This window comes from Sinocyclocheilus rhinocerous, unplaced genomic scaffold (assembly GCF_001515625.1).
Source record: "Sinocyclocheilus rhinocerous isolate Xijiao unplaced genomic scaffold, SAMN03320098_v1.1 scaffold1103, whole genome shotgun sequence".
Taxonomy (NCBI): Eukaryota; Metazoa; Chordata; class Actinopteri; order Cypriniformes; family Cyprinidae; genus Sinocyclocheilus; species Sinocyclocheilus rhinocerous.
In genome coordinates, this window is record NW_015641443.1 from 171412 (window position 1) to 189347 (window position 17936).

Below are 17936 nucleotides of genomic sequence, written 5' to 3' on the forward strand. Positions count from 1 at the left end.
GTGAATGGGCCTTAAAGGGAGGGTCTAATGCTATTTCATGCATGTTGAGTTATTTACACTGTTAAAGAGTTGGATTCTCATGCTAAACATGGCCAAAGTTTCAAAAAACGATTTTGATGTAGAATTGAATAGATTTGATGCAGGTGAAACTGTGTGTGTTATGTCCCCTTTAAGTGTGAACGCTACCATCCAAACCTTGGTGTGTGCCAAACAAGCAGACGGAGACCCACCTTTTCAACAACAGATTGCTCAAGCATACCTGGTTCTTCTTGTCATAAGAGCTATGTTGCCAGTGACAGTTTGGTATAGGTGTTGGTTTTCAGATGTAAGTAAAGTAAGTTCACAAAATATACGTCCTACAAGCTGTTTCCACCATATCCTTGTGCCTTTTGTTTTGTACCTTTAGGTTTGGTGTTAAAAATGTCAGTTTTTTAAATAAAAATAAAAATTTTGAGTTAAAAATGTCAGTAACATTTTGGTTCAGGCCGAAATCTACTAAGTGTAAATACACCCTTAAAACACCCTTATTATGTTGGTTGATGCACGTATAAAAGCAGTTTGGAAATGAAATGTCTGGTAAGTGAGTCTGAATTTAAAAATAATAATGTACCACCTACATTAAATCCTACAGTGTTAATAAAAGCAAACATTGCAAGTGCAATGATGTACCAGGTGAGTTGTAGGGCAAGTTTACTGCGTCAGAAAAGCCATAAATATGGAGCTGCTTGTGTGATGCAAACATCAAAATGTATTAGTTTACAAATTATGCACTATTGTAAAAGTGTTTTAACATAGGAACATAGTATTGTGTAAAGAACTGCATGAAAATAAGTCTTTATTAATCAATAATTTGCCACCGTAATTATAATTAATTGTTTTACTGCCTCTAGTGTTCACCTGAAAAGTGCAGCGAAATGTATTTCAGGTTTTGCACAAATGTAGTCACTTAATTCCAGTGAGCCTGGGTTGTTTTTATGGTAAAACAGGATCATTTTACACATAGAAATCAGTTTGTGTACAAGCTGTTCATTTGTGGTGCACAAACCAAACATGTCAGATTATTTGAATGCACCTGGAAAAAAAAGTCTGCACTTGTGACCCTTTTATTTAATCTGTACAAGCAAAAAAGCCCCAAGATGCTGTGAACATCAATGCATATATCAAAGTAATAGGCCTCCTCTGCCAGTATGTCTAGAGCTATTTGTAGCCTGTGTGAGCTAGCAGAATCTAAACCAATTACAGGCTTCCAGGGCTTTAGCTTTTAGCTAGAGAAATTGAATGAAACTTCAATATAGGAAGTGGCTTCTGATCAGTTGTGACTGAGTGCACCTAAAGATTCTGTCTGTCTATCCATCCTTCCATGTCTTACCTCTCCATTCAGGAAACAGTAGAGCACAGCAACCACAAAACCCTGTTAAAACAAGTGAAAGCAACTTACTGATACTGTATGTCACTGTAGGTACAATGAAGGCATTACACGTGGGAATGACAATGTGCTAAATGCCTAGAGATTCCTACCAGACTGTCTAGTATGAATGTGGCCTAAAAAATATGGGTTGGCGAGTCCTGTAGCAGATATACTGTAAGAATATTTAACTAACGGGGACAAACCCTTCCTGAATTCATGCCAGTCATTCTGGTGGCTCTGCCCAAGAATGTTAAAATTGGGGCACTTTTTTGTCCCAAGGACTTATTTTTATTAAAACTAACAGATTTTTTTTCTTTTGTTACATGAAGGTCACGTTTAAAACTGTATTGAAAACTTTCTACCATGCCTTCATCATTTTTTTCTTTTTTAAAAATTTTTATTTTGTTGCTTTACTCTTTTCCCAGACCCAGCTTGTTAATATTCACATTATAGGGAATTGTTTTTTCCCCATAATTAATTTAATAATAAATAATTTACATAGTTATTGTATAGAAATTGTTTTAATATATATTCGAAATTACGACGTCCCAGACCCAGCTTGTTAATATTCATATTATAGGCAACTGTTTTTTCCCCATAAATAATTTGATAAAAATAATTTACATAGTTATTGTATAGAAATTGTTTTAATATATATTCGAAATTACGACGTCCCAGACCCAGCTTGTTAATATTCATATTATAGGCAACTGTTTTTTCCCCATAAATAATTTGATAAAAATAATTTACATAGTTATTGTATAGAAATTGTTTTAATATATATTCGAAATTACGACGTCCCAGACCCAGCTTGTTAATATTCATATTATAGGCAGCTGTTTTTTCCCCATAAATAATTTGATAAAAATAATTTACATAGTTATTGTATAGAAATGGTTTTAATATATATTCGAAATTACGACTTTGACTACAGTTGTGGCAACTGTTTTTTACTAAAGATTTTGAAAAGTTAATGTATTTATCTAATGAGGAGATACATAACACACAATTGGTAACTTTTTACAGTAAGGTTCAATTTGTTAACATTAGTTAACTACATTATTAACTAAAATTAACAAAGATTAATAAATACTGCAACAAATGAATTGCCCATTGTTATTTAATGCTAGTTATTGCATTAACTAACATTAACTAAGTGTCTTTTCTAATCAAGCTCTATTAATGCATCTGTCTATCAAGCTCTATTAAAAAATGTAATTTTTCACCAATTTCCTTTAAAGGGGTCATATGATGCTGCTAAAAAGAACATTATTTTGTGTATTTGGTGTACATCATTTGCAAAGTGGTGGAAATGTCCATGACCTTAAATTGAATAAACTAGTGAGAATGTGAAAAGTGTTTATAAGAGAGTTTATTTCCTAAACATCCACAGGGCAAAAGTGGCCACAGTTGAAGAAACACCCAATTATGCCATTAAAAAAAACAATGGCCAATAGCTAAAGTGTGCAAGACAGAGATTCTCTATGGAGACTGTTTGAGGAGCCCTGAGCAGTTCTACCAGACATCATTAAACTATTCTGCTATCTGAACAACAGTGCTACGATTAGCCTGAGAGCATTTCCTGTCACTGGCGACTATTGATATTTGGGCTCTACTTTTTGTTTTCACAGCTAGTTTGAGTGATTAAATCCTCAGACGTACCTGAAATGACCCAAGAATGAGGTCAAACACGAGTCTTAGCTCAGTTTTTATGTTCTCAGGAATGAAAGCGAATATGATGAAGTTTATCCCAAAGAGTGGAATCAACAAAAGTGTGGATTTTGCCAGCCTCCTATAGAAAAGAAGAAGAAAAAACATGACAAACAGCTTTATGGGATACTTTCCTCTCAGTCATATGCACACAGAGCAGGGCAGAGAATGATATCATTACTAGGTGATATCAAAAAGCATATTACTGGAATAACAACATAAGTGATGCTGGGTAGAAAATTGCAGGTGCTTAAGAATTGAGTCTTGTTTTGTGCGAACTGCACAGTGGAGAGCTACTTAAGGACAAAGGACATTAAATCATCCGAACAGGGGCGGAGAGAGCCAGTGACATTTTATATGATGAGATTGCAGTGCAGTGGGTTCTCGTTCGCTGCTGTAGAGGAAGTGGAAAATATCCCCATATTTTATGCCCATGTTAAAATTACATAAGCTAAAATGTTTCTCATGTACCTCCAGTCCTCATCCTACCAAAAAGACCAGAATAGTTGGTCTACAGAAGAAGTTGTGATTTAGATGCTGGTGTCCCCGTCAGCTTAACCGACAAAACTCCTTTGGCCAACCAGATTTCATTTTCTGCTGGTTTTGCTAATTAGCCGAAGGCTGGTCCACCGACTAGACCAGAACTTTCAAGCTTTAACCAATTTGGACCAACATTTAAATGGAAATTTCACCCAAAAATGAAGAAAATCAGCCATTATCACTTTCTTTCACCCATGAAAGATGTATAAATAACTTGCTTTCCATTCTTTTCCATTCAATTACAATTAATGTAAATTTCAAGCTTCAAAAAGAATGCAAAAAAGTATTATAATAAAAGTGACTCATTTGCTAGATTCCAAGTCTTCTGAAGTCATATGATAGCTTAGAGTCAGGAAAAGATATTTTCAGAAATTTAAGTCGCTATTACTGTATAGTCACAGGTAATCTCCTTTGCTGCAGTTCTCGATTCTCATTCACATTTTTCAAGACGTCTCACACTAGGTGAACATCTCATTTAAAAGAGTAAAATCTCCTGTCGTGCTGCACAGAAGAGAATTAGTCATGAGTTCGGAGTGAGATGAGGGTGAGCAAATGATGACAGAATTTCATTTTTGTGTGAACTATCCCTTTAAATTTCATGCTGGTCCTCTCAGCAGGGTGAGGAGATTAAAGAGAACAAATTATAGAATTACTCTTATTTGAATGCAAAAATCTGTTTGAATGGGGTCCAAATACTTACGAATATTGGTTTGATTCATTTCTCCCAATGTCAGGACAGTTGATCTTCTGCCGCAGTATCCGAATGATACAAATGAAGAGGATAAAGTTCATCTGTTGTTGGTGACAAACAACAAAATAGCAGGTGTTTTTATTTCGAAGAGCGTCATTTCATGACTCAGTGCAAATTACTGAAATCACTGAGGGGTCATAAAGCCAATGGTTCCAAAGCACAGTGTTTATATGTCTCAGAGAAAGCAGGGACTGGCATCTATTAGCGAAAGTACAGAACAAAACTACCTCCATAAGACGGCAGCGAGACAGACAACATTATCTCTAAGTAGACGAGATGGACTGTGTTAAGACTGTTTACTTTCTGACTAGCAAAAACAAGCATTAACTGTGCAATAAGCATGTCGGAGTAGGGGAGGATGAGAAGTGTTTCAGTTTTCTGGCCTACCATAGCAAATCCCCAACACCATAAATAAATCTGCATAAACATTCCACTAGACTGACAGATTTTCTCTCTGTCATTCTCTCTCTCAAGTGCATCTTTCTTCCCTTTAAATCTCTCAAAAGAAAAGCCATGAAGAGCTTCTAAGAGTGTTTTTCACACCTTTCAGCCCTTATTGATATTTCATGTATATAATAAATCCCTAGAGAGATAACATCGCCTGGCACATACGTCAACAGTTTTGTGTGTTACTAAGATCTTAACACTCAGCACTAATCAAATCCTTATATTGTAGGCTAAGATTTATACAACAAGCAGCCAAAACACAAAGTGAAACTCATGAGAAGTTTTCAGAATAATTATTAAGAGCTTGCTCACAGATATATATATATATCTAATAATGTTGTGTTAGTTTAAAGATTTAATTTTATTAATTTTTTAAATAATTATTGGAGGGAAATTATATTGTTTATGTAGAGCAGCCCTAATAAAGATCATGAAAATTGGCTATTCCTTTAGGGAAAAACAAAAGTAGACAATATATATAAAATACTAAAGAATAAAAATTATACAAAAATATATATTTTTTTAAATATTACCAACATAAAAAGGAGAAAGCTCTAATATATATATAAAATCTAAAAGAATACAAATGTATTAAAATATATAGAAAAACAAAAATAAACACATTTCTTTTATTTTATAAAACATTATAATTTAATTATAAAATACATAAAACATGCACTAACGATATATAAAATTAAAATTGATATATAATAACAATCAAAAAAATATAAAACTATAATAAAACAAACACATAAGAGAAAGACCTAAAATATATATAAAATATAAAATGATAAAATATACTAAAGAATGAAAATATATTTAAAAAATATATATTTTTTAATTAAATGCAATATATTATTTTTTATTGAAAAATATATTATTTATATAAAGAATAAATAAAAAGAAAGCACTAAATATATAATATATAATGAATATAATATACAGTATGCATTTTACAAGGGACACAGTGTTTTTTAGGTATTGTAACTGGACACCATTTCTTTAATGTTTACGCTAGCAGTCAGTGAAGATGGATGAGATGTGTCCTAAAGTTGAAAGTATTGCCAGCAAAGGCCAGACTTAATTGGGACTGCTGCAATTTATTTAACAAATAACTGACATAATAACTAAGACATGTACCTGTGGCTCAGTGGTAGAGCATTGCGTTAGCAGCGCAAAAGGTCGTGGGTTCAATTCCCAGGGAACACACATACTGGTAAAATATGTATAGCCTGAATGCACTGTAAGTCGCTTTGGATAAAAGCGTCTGCTAAATGCATAAATTAAATTAAATTAATTTCTCAGAAAAAAATAAGGAATAAAATACATAAATTCTTCACAGGTTAGACAGGGGAACCTAGTCGGGCATACCATGAGTAACAGAAATCATAACTTTCAATAATCATAGTAATGGTGACATATCAGATACTCTAGGAGTGAAAGGACATCTCACCAGAATTGAAGCTAATATCGGGGTTTTGATAATCCACCAGAATGGGTCGGAATTTTCAATTATATCCCAGCATCTGGAAAAAAAAAAAGGCAAATAAATGTCATGTATACATTTTTGCTTGCAATGACTAAGTATTTATGTCTTGATTTTTACATAAAATCATTGAAGGCTTTGACTGATGCATTAATCTTACCCGACATCATTGAAGTAAGCTTTGGCAAAGCTCCAAGCCATGATGAAAATCGTTGGACCTCCTGTAGTGAGGTGAAATGAGAGTGTATTTCAGTCAGTACATCAGCGGCTGCTGTTTTACATGGCTCACTGACATAATCATTATGTCAAATGTTAACAAAAGCAGGTTAATAAAGAAACAGATGCACATACGACACCTACCCCAACCAATCAGAATGTACCACCAGAAGTACTTCCGCTCTGAGAAGAAGGAGACGGCCAGCAGAGCATGAAGGTACAGACCTTCGACTAGCAGCCAGAAGAAGCTTGCCATAATGCAATACTGGAAAAAGACAATCACAGCTTTGCAGCCAACCTGAAAATCAAAGACGGATGAAATGAGAATGGAGAACCTTTGAGTTCTCTGAGAAGTAGGGACATCCTGACATTTACCACATTGATAAAAACAAATTGTAAAATGCTGCAGAGCAGCCACTGTATATGCAAATGTTTTCCACAAAAGCGACAACCTTTTTGAATATAGCTGCAACAATGATGATTTCGGATATCTCAGTGGTTCCCAACCCTGGTCCTGGAGGCACACCAACTCTGCATGTTTTGCATGTCTCCTTAATCAAACACACCTGATTCAGCTCATCAGCTCATTAGTAGAGACTTCAATACCTTAAATTGCTGTGTCAGAGAAAGGAGACATGCAAAATGTGCAGTGTTGGGGTGCCTCCAGGACCAGGGCTGGGAACCAGTGGGATATCTCATTCTAAAGAAATCACTTCTTCATTCAGTAGTTTCTAATTAAATAACTACATCATACATATATTACGTACTACCATTGGGAGGCATGCTCCAGGCTGATATTCAGATGAAAAACAAATATTTTTATTTAAAATTTTATTTTGCATTACGTCTTCAGGAGACATAAAAGGTAATCTGTTTCTTATAAATGTCAAATCATTTAATTAAAAATTACAAGTTGATTTGCAATATAATTAGCAAATTTATATATGTGTATAGTAGGCCTATATATATTACATACCCTAATCACTGTAGGTAATTATGCATATGTCACGTATTGCCTAGTGCTCGCCTTTTTTGGGTTCCTTTGACTTCCAAAATAGCAATTTAAACACTGGTGATAGGCTGTCATTAAAGCAGCGGTTTATTTGTGTAGAAACTGTGGGAGGTTGAGAGGAGTTTGTTGAGGGTGGACAGTGAGACATGGCAGGCAGACTGCAGGAGAACTATAAACAAACACACAGCAATGAAATCAGACAGGAGGGTGTAAGTGGCTGAAGGTGAAAAGGAAAAACAGAGCAAAGACCCAGCATCACGCTGAAAATGCCATGTCCTCCTGCTCAAGAGCAGAATGAATTAATAATGACTACTAACTTCTGACTGTTCAATACAAACAAAACCATCATGCTGAAACTGTGGATGTGGTGCTGCACAACAGTTTGAAAACAGTTAATGAGCTGTGATGTCCATGCCAATAAAACTACAATATAGGAATGGACATGATGGTTCACTAGTTTGAAACCGAACTTGCTAAAGATTAACAAGTCGAGTAGTTGTTTAGACACCCACCTTGATTTTGAAAGTATGTAGTTTTGCACACAACAATAAAACTCTGTCTTTCTAAAAATACTTCTTTGAGCTCCATGATCCGGGGATCAAAGATTCTCAAGATTCACACATCTAAAACCCCGTTCCTCTCTGCAACATGCTCAAAATGAGAGTGCATGCCTTACAGCCAGGAGAAAAGAATTGGGTGGATGAAGCAATCGACAGTTTAGACAGCAGAAGGCTCTGAATGATGCTTTCTGCTTTCGGGAGTGTAAAATGAGGCAGTGCAGGATGAATGGATCCGACTCATAGTTCTAATGCGCACAAATCATCCCAAATTACTCTGAGAGCCGCAGCCTCTTGCTCAGGGCACACAATCCCTGAAATAGATAGAAAGCTTTCGCTGCAGGCTCGACCACACAAATGGCTAACAAACACCTTCTGCTGAGGCGAACCTCTCAACAGCTTTTTATCATGCATTTTTTATGTATCATAGATAAAACCACTGCAACTAATTCTTTTTATAAAGCTGTTTTCTGGCAATCAGTCATTCTGTCTTTCCCCATGGGCCTACTGTTATTTAAAGGTGAGAATAACGTTAATAAGGCAGCTTGACACATAACCTAGCTGCGAATATTCACTGATTGCAAAGGAGATTAGTAATATTTCACATGCAGATAAAGTCTTTAAAAGAGACAGATGTAAGATTTTTATGGAGCACTTTTTAACTACGTAGTTCTTCATAAAAATGTAAGGATTAATGTCCTCCAATTTGAAATCTCAAAATGTGACTTTACATCTCTTAATCAATAATACTTCATTTCAACAACAACAACAACAAAATTATATCTCATTACTGTGAAATTATTAGTATGAAACCCTGCTTCCTCTTCAGAATAAAAAACAACAACAAGGTAATTGTGGCTTTTTATCTTTCAGTTGTGACTAACACAGTGACTTTATATCTCATAACCACAACTTTATTAGACTTTATATCCCGCAGATATGACTTTAAAGCTCACAATGTGCCTTTATATCTTCCAACTGTGATTTTTTATATCTCGTAATCACAACTTTATTTCACATAACTGTGGCTTTATACCTCACAATGTGACATTGTCTTGTAATCACAACTTTATTTTGCATAATTGTGACTTTATATCTCACAATGTGCCTTTATATTTTCCAACTGACTTTATATCCCAGAATTGAGACTTTGTCATAATAACAACTTTATTTCATATAATTGTGACTTTATATCTCACAATTGTGACTCTGTCTCAAAATTTTCAATAAATAAATAATTAAATAAGTAAATCTTTATTTTTCTATCACAGATGGATAGAAAAATGTATCTGATAAAGACTCAAAAAAAAAAAAGACCTAAAAAATGGTGAGAGCCACTGAAAAGCATCATGGAGAGGATGTAATGGATCCATAAAAGGCTGCCCTTGCAAAGAGTTTTGAAAGAGGAACCTGTTGCTTGCCTATTATAGTATCTTGCTTGCCTGGTCTACAATGCTTGAAAGCTTGCTTGTAATTTTGGCAAGAGAAATAAAGCCACAATATGACTTTGTGATCACAAATATATTTCACATTTTGACTATATCTCACTTATATCTCATTTTTTAATCATGACTATTAATTATTTCTCACAGTTGCTTTACAGTATATCATAATGTGACTATTCAATTTCATTTTATACTCTAAGGTGGAAAAAGCTTTCATATATATTTTCACAACATTTTGTCAAATGTTATAGATTGATTGATTAATTGATTTTGTTCTACATAAAATAGTCATATGAGTCTGGCGTGACATACATTCACAAATGACCTGTGAAAAGAACGTCTCCATTAGACTGTCCACATTTCGACATGCACATCCTTTGTGCCACAGCGTTTTACTTTCACTGTAAAATCACTGCAAAAAAGTACATTTTAAAGATGCATATAATCTTTTCAGAAGTTGTGTTTAAAATCCATCTGCTTTAAAATTGTAAAGAGTCAAAAGCTCAGTTTGAAAATGCATTACACTTCTGAAGATTCCACAGATGGCCTTGATCTATAGCAAATTCCTGCTCAAACTGCAGACATTGACAGACACCAGATCTGAACACTGGACACGTGTTACAGCATACTCACTCCATACACTGTGATAAGGAGCCATGTTTTCATTGAGAGCTTTATGCTTCTTTGTCAAGCTCAGTCAATAGTCATCTCAACAGCGGTGTCATCTCAGAAAACGTCCTTCACCATTACTAGCAGTCAGACAATTATTGCCACAACCCTGCTAAATACAGTGAAACTGATTTCTCTTATTTTAATAGAATACTAAACAGCTAAAACCAGCATGAATTGGTCCAGGTCTAGATGGAAACCTGCAAAATGTATCTGTTTTTTACTAGTTTTACTAGTTTTGCTGGTTTACTTGCATGGTCTAATTTTTATTTTGTCGCTGTCACTCTTTTACCTGCTTTTTGCTAGTTTTACTAGCTTGGATGTTTTACATGTATGGTCTAACTTAAATTTTTCCTCTGTCTTTCTTTTACTTGTGTTTTACTAGTGTTGAGATTTTACTTTTCTAATTGTAATTTTGTCACTGTTATTCTTTTACCTGCTTTTTACTAGTTTTACTAGTTTGGATGATGGATGTTCAACTTGCATGGTCTAATTTTAATGTTGTCACTTTCACTCTTTTGCCTGTGTTTTACTAGTCTTACTGGTTTTGCTGGTCTACTTGCATGGTCTAAATTTTATTTCGTTGCTGTCACTCTTTTACCTGCTTTTTACTACTTTTACTAGTTTGGATGTTTTGTATGGTCTAAGCTTAATTTTACCACTGTCTTTCTTTTACGTGTGATTTACTAGTTTTACTAGTTTGGATGTTCCACTAGCATGATCTAATTTTAATGTTGTCATTTTCACTCTTTTGCCTGTGTTTTACTAGTCTTACTATAGTTTCGCTGGTTTACTTGCATGGTCTAATTTTTACTTTGTCACTGTCACTCTTTTACCTGCTTTTTACTACTTTTACTAGTTTGGATGTAGGCATGGGCCGATTATCGGTTTCAAGGTATACCGCGATTTGAAAATTTCACGGTTTCAAAACCACTAATATTTTCCGTTATACCGGTCCTGCGGTATGCGCTGTTTTTCATGTCTCCTCAAAGACTGAAAGTGTAGGAATCCCTCAGGTTGAGTGCAGTGTAGAGAGTAACACGACCCTCCTCCTCCTGTTGGTGCGAGCGAGCGGTCAGTCACGTGTGTGTAGGATGGCTGAACTTAAGGAACTGCCCCTGGAACTTACGCGAACTTTCGGCAACCGGCCGTTTTTTGTCTTATTGCAGCTTGTCTCTGTTCTGGACTTGCACAAACTGCAAAACAAATTGTATTGTGTATTTTTTTGTACGTTTTTTTAAAATTTGTTTTACCCAGCCATTTAAAAATAACACATTTTAGAGCTCTAACGACAATACCATGATATTTTTGCTTAAGGTTATCATACCGTCAAAATCTCATACCGGCCCATGCCTATTTGGATGTTTTACTTGCATGGTGTAATTTTAATTTGGACTGGACAAATTCTGCCGAACCAAAAAAACAAAACAAAAACAACTCACAAAAACCACAGCATCTACCCGATGCTTCTCTTTCTTTTTGGAATTATTGAATGAGAAGACACATTTCATTATGTATTTTCAAATGCCTATGTTTAATTCCATTAATTAGGCTATAACATTTCTAGTAGGGATGCACCGAAGTATCAGCCGCCGATATTTATCGGCCGATTTTTGATTATTTTAAAGCCATCGGCATATCGGAAATAGCATGAATTAAAACTTATGAATTAAAAGAAAGACGAAATAAATCGCAACAAGAACAATCAAGATTTTTCTTGTAATAAAAAAAGACAAAATTAGGCCTACAAAACGAATTCTGAATGATGTTTGACAGTGAACGCATCTCCACTGTATAGCCGCAATCGCTGGTGTCAGTCGCAAAATAAACATTTAAAAAAATCTTTGTGAAAACGACTGGCAACGACTGGTTCTTGAATTCTAAGATTATAATCTTTAGACACCCCACATTATGCGACTTTTTCTGACGACTGCAAACAGCGACTGAGCTCAACTGGAACAGACCCTGTCCGACTGGGCACGATCCGTCGTCAAGACCAAATTCCATTCATAATTGGCCTGACAGACGTGTAGTGTGTTCTCGGCTTTACTTGCATGGTCCAGTTTTAAATTTGTCGCTGTCGCTCTTTTACCTCTTTGCTTTTCAGCTTGCATGGTCTAATTTTAATGTTGTCACTGTCACTCTTTTGCCTGCTTTTTACTAGTTTTACCAGTTTGGATGTTTTACTTGTATGGTTTAAGTTTAATTTTGCCACTTTCTTTCTTTTACTTGAGTTTTTGCCGTTTTAATTGCATGGTCTAATTTTAATGTTGTCACTGTCACTCTTTTACCTCCTTTCACACCTGAATTTCTGTTGGTTGGCTGGTGCTTGTATGGTGCTGGTTTAAGCAAAACCTAGCTGATGAGACTAGTCGGCTTTGGTCCTTGTGGACTTTCAGCAAGTGTTATTAGTTAAACTCCTAAATAACATTGGTGGGACACTAGTAAACCAGCATATATAAGCTTGTCAGTACAGTAGTGTAAAACTAGCACAAACCAAATACCCTGAGGCACCAGTGTCAAAAAATGACCCAAAATTCACATAGCATCTTGTGATTTTGCAATGTTGTGAAAGAAAAATCTGTGAAATTGAGATAGCTTGAGGGGCTACAGCAATAACAGTGGGAGTACATGCCATTCAGAATAACTGGAACAAGCATTTTGGCAAGCTGGTTCAAACAAAGGTCACCCACAGCAGTGAATTCAGCAGCAAGTGTGAAGTTATGCCCATAGATGTTTAGCAGCAGACATAACAGTCGAGAGGCCCAAGACCAGCGAGTATGAAAAAATGTAAACGTGATCAGCTGGGATAGACTATATTTACGCTGATTACTAACACTGCTAGATAAATACTTGGTTTGGTGCGTGTGGATGTCACATGGTTTGCTCATTGAAACTATTACAGACTCCTGAGGGATTTATTCAAAATTAAATAAATAGACTGTGCAATAATAAACTTACAGAACCAGTGGAGCAGTTGTCAGACTCTTGAATAACATCGTAGAGCACCGCATCTTTGACAAAGACGGCGATGGCTTTCAGAATGAAGGACACAAACAGGTGCATGTGGATGTAGTTCCGCGTGCAGTGGAGTCTATTACAGACTCCTGAGGGATTTATTCAAAATTAAATAAATAGACTGTACAATAATAAACTTACAGAACCAGTGGAGCAGTTGTCAGACTCTTGAATAACATCGTAGAGCACCGCATCTTTGACAAAGACGGCGATGGCTTTCAGAATGAAGGACACAAACAGGTGCATGTGGATGTAGTTCCGCGTGCAGTGGAGTTTCCTGAGGGAATACAAGGAATACAATCAGCCACGCTCACGGACTGAATCTAAAATATGTTAAGCCTGATTGAGAAGTCCCCTGCCCCCTAATTACACCCTGTCCTTGGAACTAATAACGGAAAAAATGACAGCTAATTACACTACAAATGAAATCCTAATTGAGCTTTCTGGTCTGTGTAAGGGTTTCGTTAAACAGATAATTTGCTCCATTGTGTTGTTGTCCATTTCACACGCATTTGGTAAACATGGGAATTCACAAAATCTGATTCATTTTATGTCCAACATGCTTATTTAATATTATCAAGCTATGGCAGGCAGTCAAAATACTGACTGTACTGAATCTACTCTGTAAGTCATACGGGTTTGTAGCAACATGAGAGTGAGTAAATAATGGCATAATTTTCATTTTATGGATAAACTATACTTTTAAGAACAGCTGCTTTATGCAAAATGCAAGTGTTTTTAAAACAGAGAGAGACTATGATATCCCAGAACACCCTGAACATGATGTCTTTTGTTTATAATGTCCATACCTCACACTAGTAAATGAACTGACACTTTGTTTAAACACTGGGTTTTCTCTGCGCTCTGGTGCAAAGAAAAGATTAATATTCTACAGTATGTTTTACAGTAATACTCTCAAATACTGACACATCTACAAAGTTGTCATGCTTTAGGGATTGTTAGTTTAGAACAATGCAAAATAATCACAAAAATGTGTTGGGACTATATTTTTGCACATAGATTGCTTGTTGCCCTATCAGAATAATCTAAATATATCTCATTCAGTCAAAAATTAGTCTGAAAGAAATGATGACTAAAACATATAGCGCCGCTCAAATGTTTTGGGTCTTTAAGAACTTTTAATGTTTTGAAAAAAGTCTCTTTCAGGACACATTTATTTGATTTAAAAAATACAGTAATACAGTGAATTATCATTACAATTTAGAAGAACTGTTTTCTATTTTAATATATTTTATGTTATTTATTAAAGGGGTCATATGATGCGATTTCAAGTTTTCCTTTTAGTCTGCAGTGTCACATGATCCTTCAGATATCAATCTAATTTGCTGATTTGCGGCTCAAGAAACATTTCTTATCAATGTTGAAAACAGATGTTCATCACTTTTGGAAACAGTGATGCATTTTTTTTCTTTGATAAATAGAAAGTTCAAAAGAACAGATTTTATATGAAGTATCATCTTTTTTTGTAACAACATAAAAATTTGATCAATTTGAAGCATCTTTGCTAAATACAGATATTAATTTCTTTTAAAAATCTTACTGACCCCAGTATTTTGAATGGAAGTGTAGGTCTCACAAAGTTAAATACATGATGGTTTTGCATTTTGTTTCTACTTGCTAGATTATATTACCCCAGCAGCCAGTTCCTTTTTATGAAAATCATGTTAAAATAATTTACATAAGCTTTTGTCACACATATCTCACCACATGAGGTTTTACAGTAGTTTCTTAGAATTAGTTTTTGATTTACGGTATTAGATGTTCATTCATCTACCTTCATTAATGAAGTCTTGCTTATGGATTGTAAACTATAATTTATATCAGCTTTGTTATAGTTATGTGGCCAGTAAGATGAATTCTAAACAATGTGCGGAAAAGTTACTTCACTGTTTACTTTAAAAATGTAATTGTTTTGATCCTGTGGCAAAAGCCTGATGAAATGGGCCAAAAATATTATACATTACAGCAGGTAAAATCTTGCTTATCCAGCTCCTAGTTTGGATATTTGAAGAGGTTCACTGAATATGGATAATAGCATGCCAATATGAAACAGTAATGAGGCAGTGTTGTTATCTTTAACAAACAAAAAAATTAATACAAATAAATAAATAGTTACTTGAAATAAGGCTGAAATAGAATAAAATATATACATTTGATGTAAAATGTTTCCTTGGCAACAAATTTAAATTATTAATACAAACTATAGTAGTATATAAATAATACTAAAATGACATTGGATTGACAGCCTGTTATATTTCCAGTATTGTTTGAATGTTTATTCCATTCTCAAAACACAACCCAAGGAAAATAATTTCTGTCATTGTTTCTTTAAACGAATCTTCTAGATTCAAAACAAAATAGATTTTGTTTGCAAGTGCATAACTGTAGATTTTTGCTTGTAGATTTTTGCTATTCATCAGCATGTCACGGATGCTTTTAACATTTACATAGTTTAACATTGATTGAACCCAGTTACAAATAGGATTTATTAAAATACAGCTATTGAAGTTTTATATAAGTTGCAATTCTCATTGCATAACATCGCAATTCTCCAGAACTGACTATAACTTCACATTTTTTGAGTTAAAGGTCAAATCCCTGTGTTTCCTTTAACCTAGCACTCATGCACAGCTATGTCGTCTCCAGTTTACTCATTTCACATGCTGTGATTTGACACTATCAGCATGATCTTACAGGCCTACAGTATGTTGCGTCTCTAGTGTGTGGCCATCTGCAAGATCACCTTGACATACCGCTGACAGATTTGTACACTATTAAATTTTTACCAAGTGTTTCTTGGTAAAGGCACAATTTAATTAGACCACAGACTGTTTCCACCAAGCAAAGACAACTTGTGACCTGAGTCATTCAGTGGAGTGTGAGCAAGTGTTCAAACTGGCAATAATAACCTGAGGTGTGATCAGGTCTTCAGCCCCTGTCAGGCTGAAATCCCACATCAGACTGATATCCTCTCAGCTAAGACTGCTTAAGCCTGCAGCTCGAGTGCAGATAGTGTTAATAGACAGGATTAGGACTGATTACATTGCTGAAGAGCTGAACATGAGCAGCTTTATCGAGGAGTAGTGCTGCTCTGCCATACTGGTGGCACATGAACATTATTACTGATGGAAATTACAGCATTTGTGGTGGGATGTGGATGAGCTTAGAGTTGGTAATCAGAAGGAGAGAGCTGTGAACTATCACAATTGTGCCCTTAAGCAAAGCATTTAACCCCAGGATGCTCCGGGGAGGACTGACGCTGTGCAAGTTTACAGCAAAACTTCTGCACTTTTATAGGTCATCCTCTTATGCGTTTGGTAAATAAATCAAATAAGGGAAGATGCCCTCTTAGAAAACAATGTGCATTTACTTTTAAATTGTAACATATTTAGATATACATGTGCAGGATGATGATGCATCATCCAGTGTGTTATTATAGGAAATAAATAGAAACATTTGCTAATTTAGTTGTCATAGAACAAATGTAAAAATATTTAAAGAGGCCATTTTACCCAGGTATGGTTACCCAGAAGGCAAGACTTTTGATATAATTCTTATTAATATTTCTATATATTTTAGTGTCATTAATGTAAAATACTAAATCAACTATTCTATTTACATTTTTATTTTGACAATTTAGTTGAATAATTGAATAACCAATGTAGACAAAGAAGAAGCCCAGTAAAAGTGATTCATCAGAAAGGTAAAATTATTCTATGACTTATATACAGGCATAAGAATATTTACATTTAATTACCAACATAATAGCAACACTATGAATGCAAATTGAATGATTTCAACCAATCTATGTAATTCATGGAAATACTGAACAATAACCCTTATTAAGTACAATAAGTATTAAATTTAAAGGTCACATATTTGACACCTTTCTGGAGTTTTATTTTAAGTCGTAAATAGAAACACCGGTAATATGTCCGGCCTTTGAGCCGAACTCAGACCCCGAATCGGCGACGACAGGAGACGCTTACAACAGGATGTTTCAGAATGGTAATTCATGTTTTGTTTTTTCAAACACCGAATACAGTAAATACAAACCTGACCAGCCAAGCGTTTTCGATCACGCGAACTTGAAGACACTTGTACAAATGCGGATGGGTGACATGAATGGAAATGATTCCAGATTGGCAATGTAGTATTTGGTTTCTGTATTCTTTTCCTGCGCTCAAACCTGCCAATCTAAAGGATCAAACGCTGTGTATGGCGTTTGAGGTAATTTGTGAATTAGCATAGACTTATAGTCTAAATAAAACAATTTGCAACTGTTACTATTATTACACTTGCTTGTTATAGAGTGTGTGACGTCACGTGCACTACGGTTGATGCAGTTGTCACGGCGACCGTCACAGCCCTACTGTGCAATGATGTAGTTTAAGATCCTGACTGAACAGCGTTTTCTCGACATGTTTCCGTGTTGTTGTTGCTCAGCAATGGCATGGACGCGATGTTGTCTGGGGGTTTGGCAAAAGGAGAGTGGGACTGTGGGCAGTGCTCGGGGTGGTGACTGAAGGCGGTGACTGAGTAGTTCTGACGTCACCTTTTTACGGAAGTCACAACGGTTTGTGAAAAATCACAGCTACTTTATGCAGGCTGTGTGCATTTGACTGTGGATTGACTGTTTTGAAACTTATATGGTAG

The 17936-nt window shown here is 35.2% G+C and overlaps 1 protein-coding gene across 1 annotated transcript in view; it reads right to left on the reverse strand.

The window, feature by feature from the left end:
• LOC107754936 (vasoactive intestinal polypeptide receptor-like) overlaps nucleotides 1–17936 on the reverse strand; it is a 37885-nt gene that overhangs the window by 2176 nt on the left and 17773 nt on the right. The window contains exons 6-12 of the mRNA XM_016571579.1: nucleotides 13401–13536; nucleotides 6703–6856; nucleotides 6503–6563; nucleotides 6310–6382; nucleotides 4359–4450; nucleotides 3071–3200; nucleotides 1370–1411 (exon numbers count right to left, since the gene is read on the reverse strand). Of these exons, the coding sequence (XP_016427065.1) occupies nucleotides 1370–1411; nucleotides 3071–3200; nucleotides 4359–4450; nucleotides 6310–6382; nucleotides 6503–6563; nucleotides 6703–6856; nucleotides 13401–13536 (688 nt within the window). The remainder of the gene's footprint in view (nucleotides 1–1369; nucleotides 1412–3070; nucleotides 3201–4358; nucleotides 4451–6309; nucleotides 6383–6502; nucleotides 6564–6702; nucleotides 6857–13400; nucleotides 13537–17936) is intronic.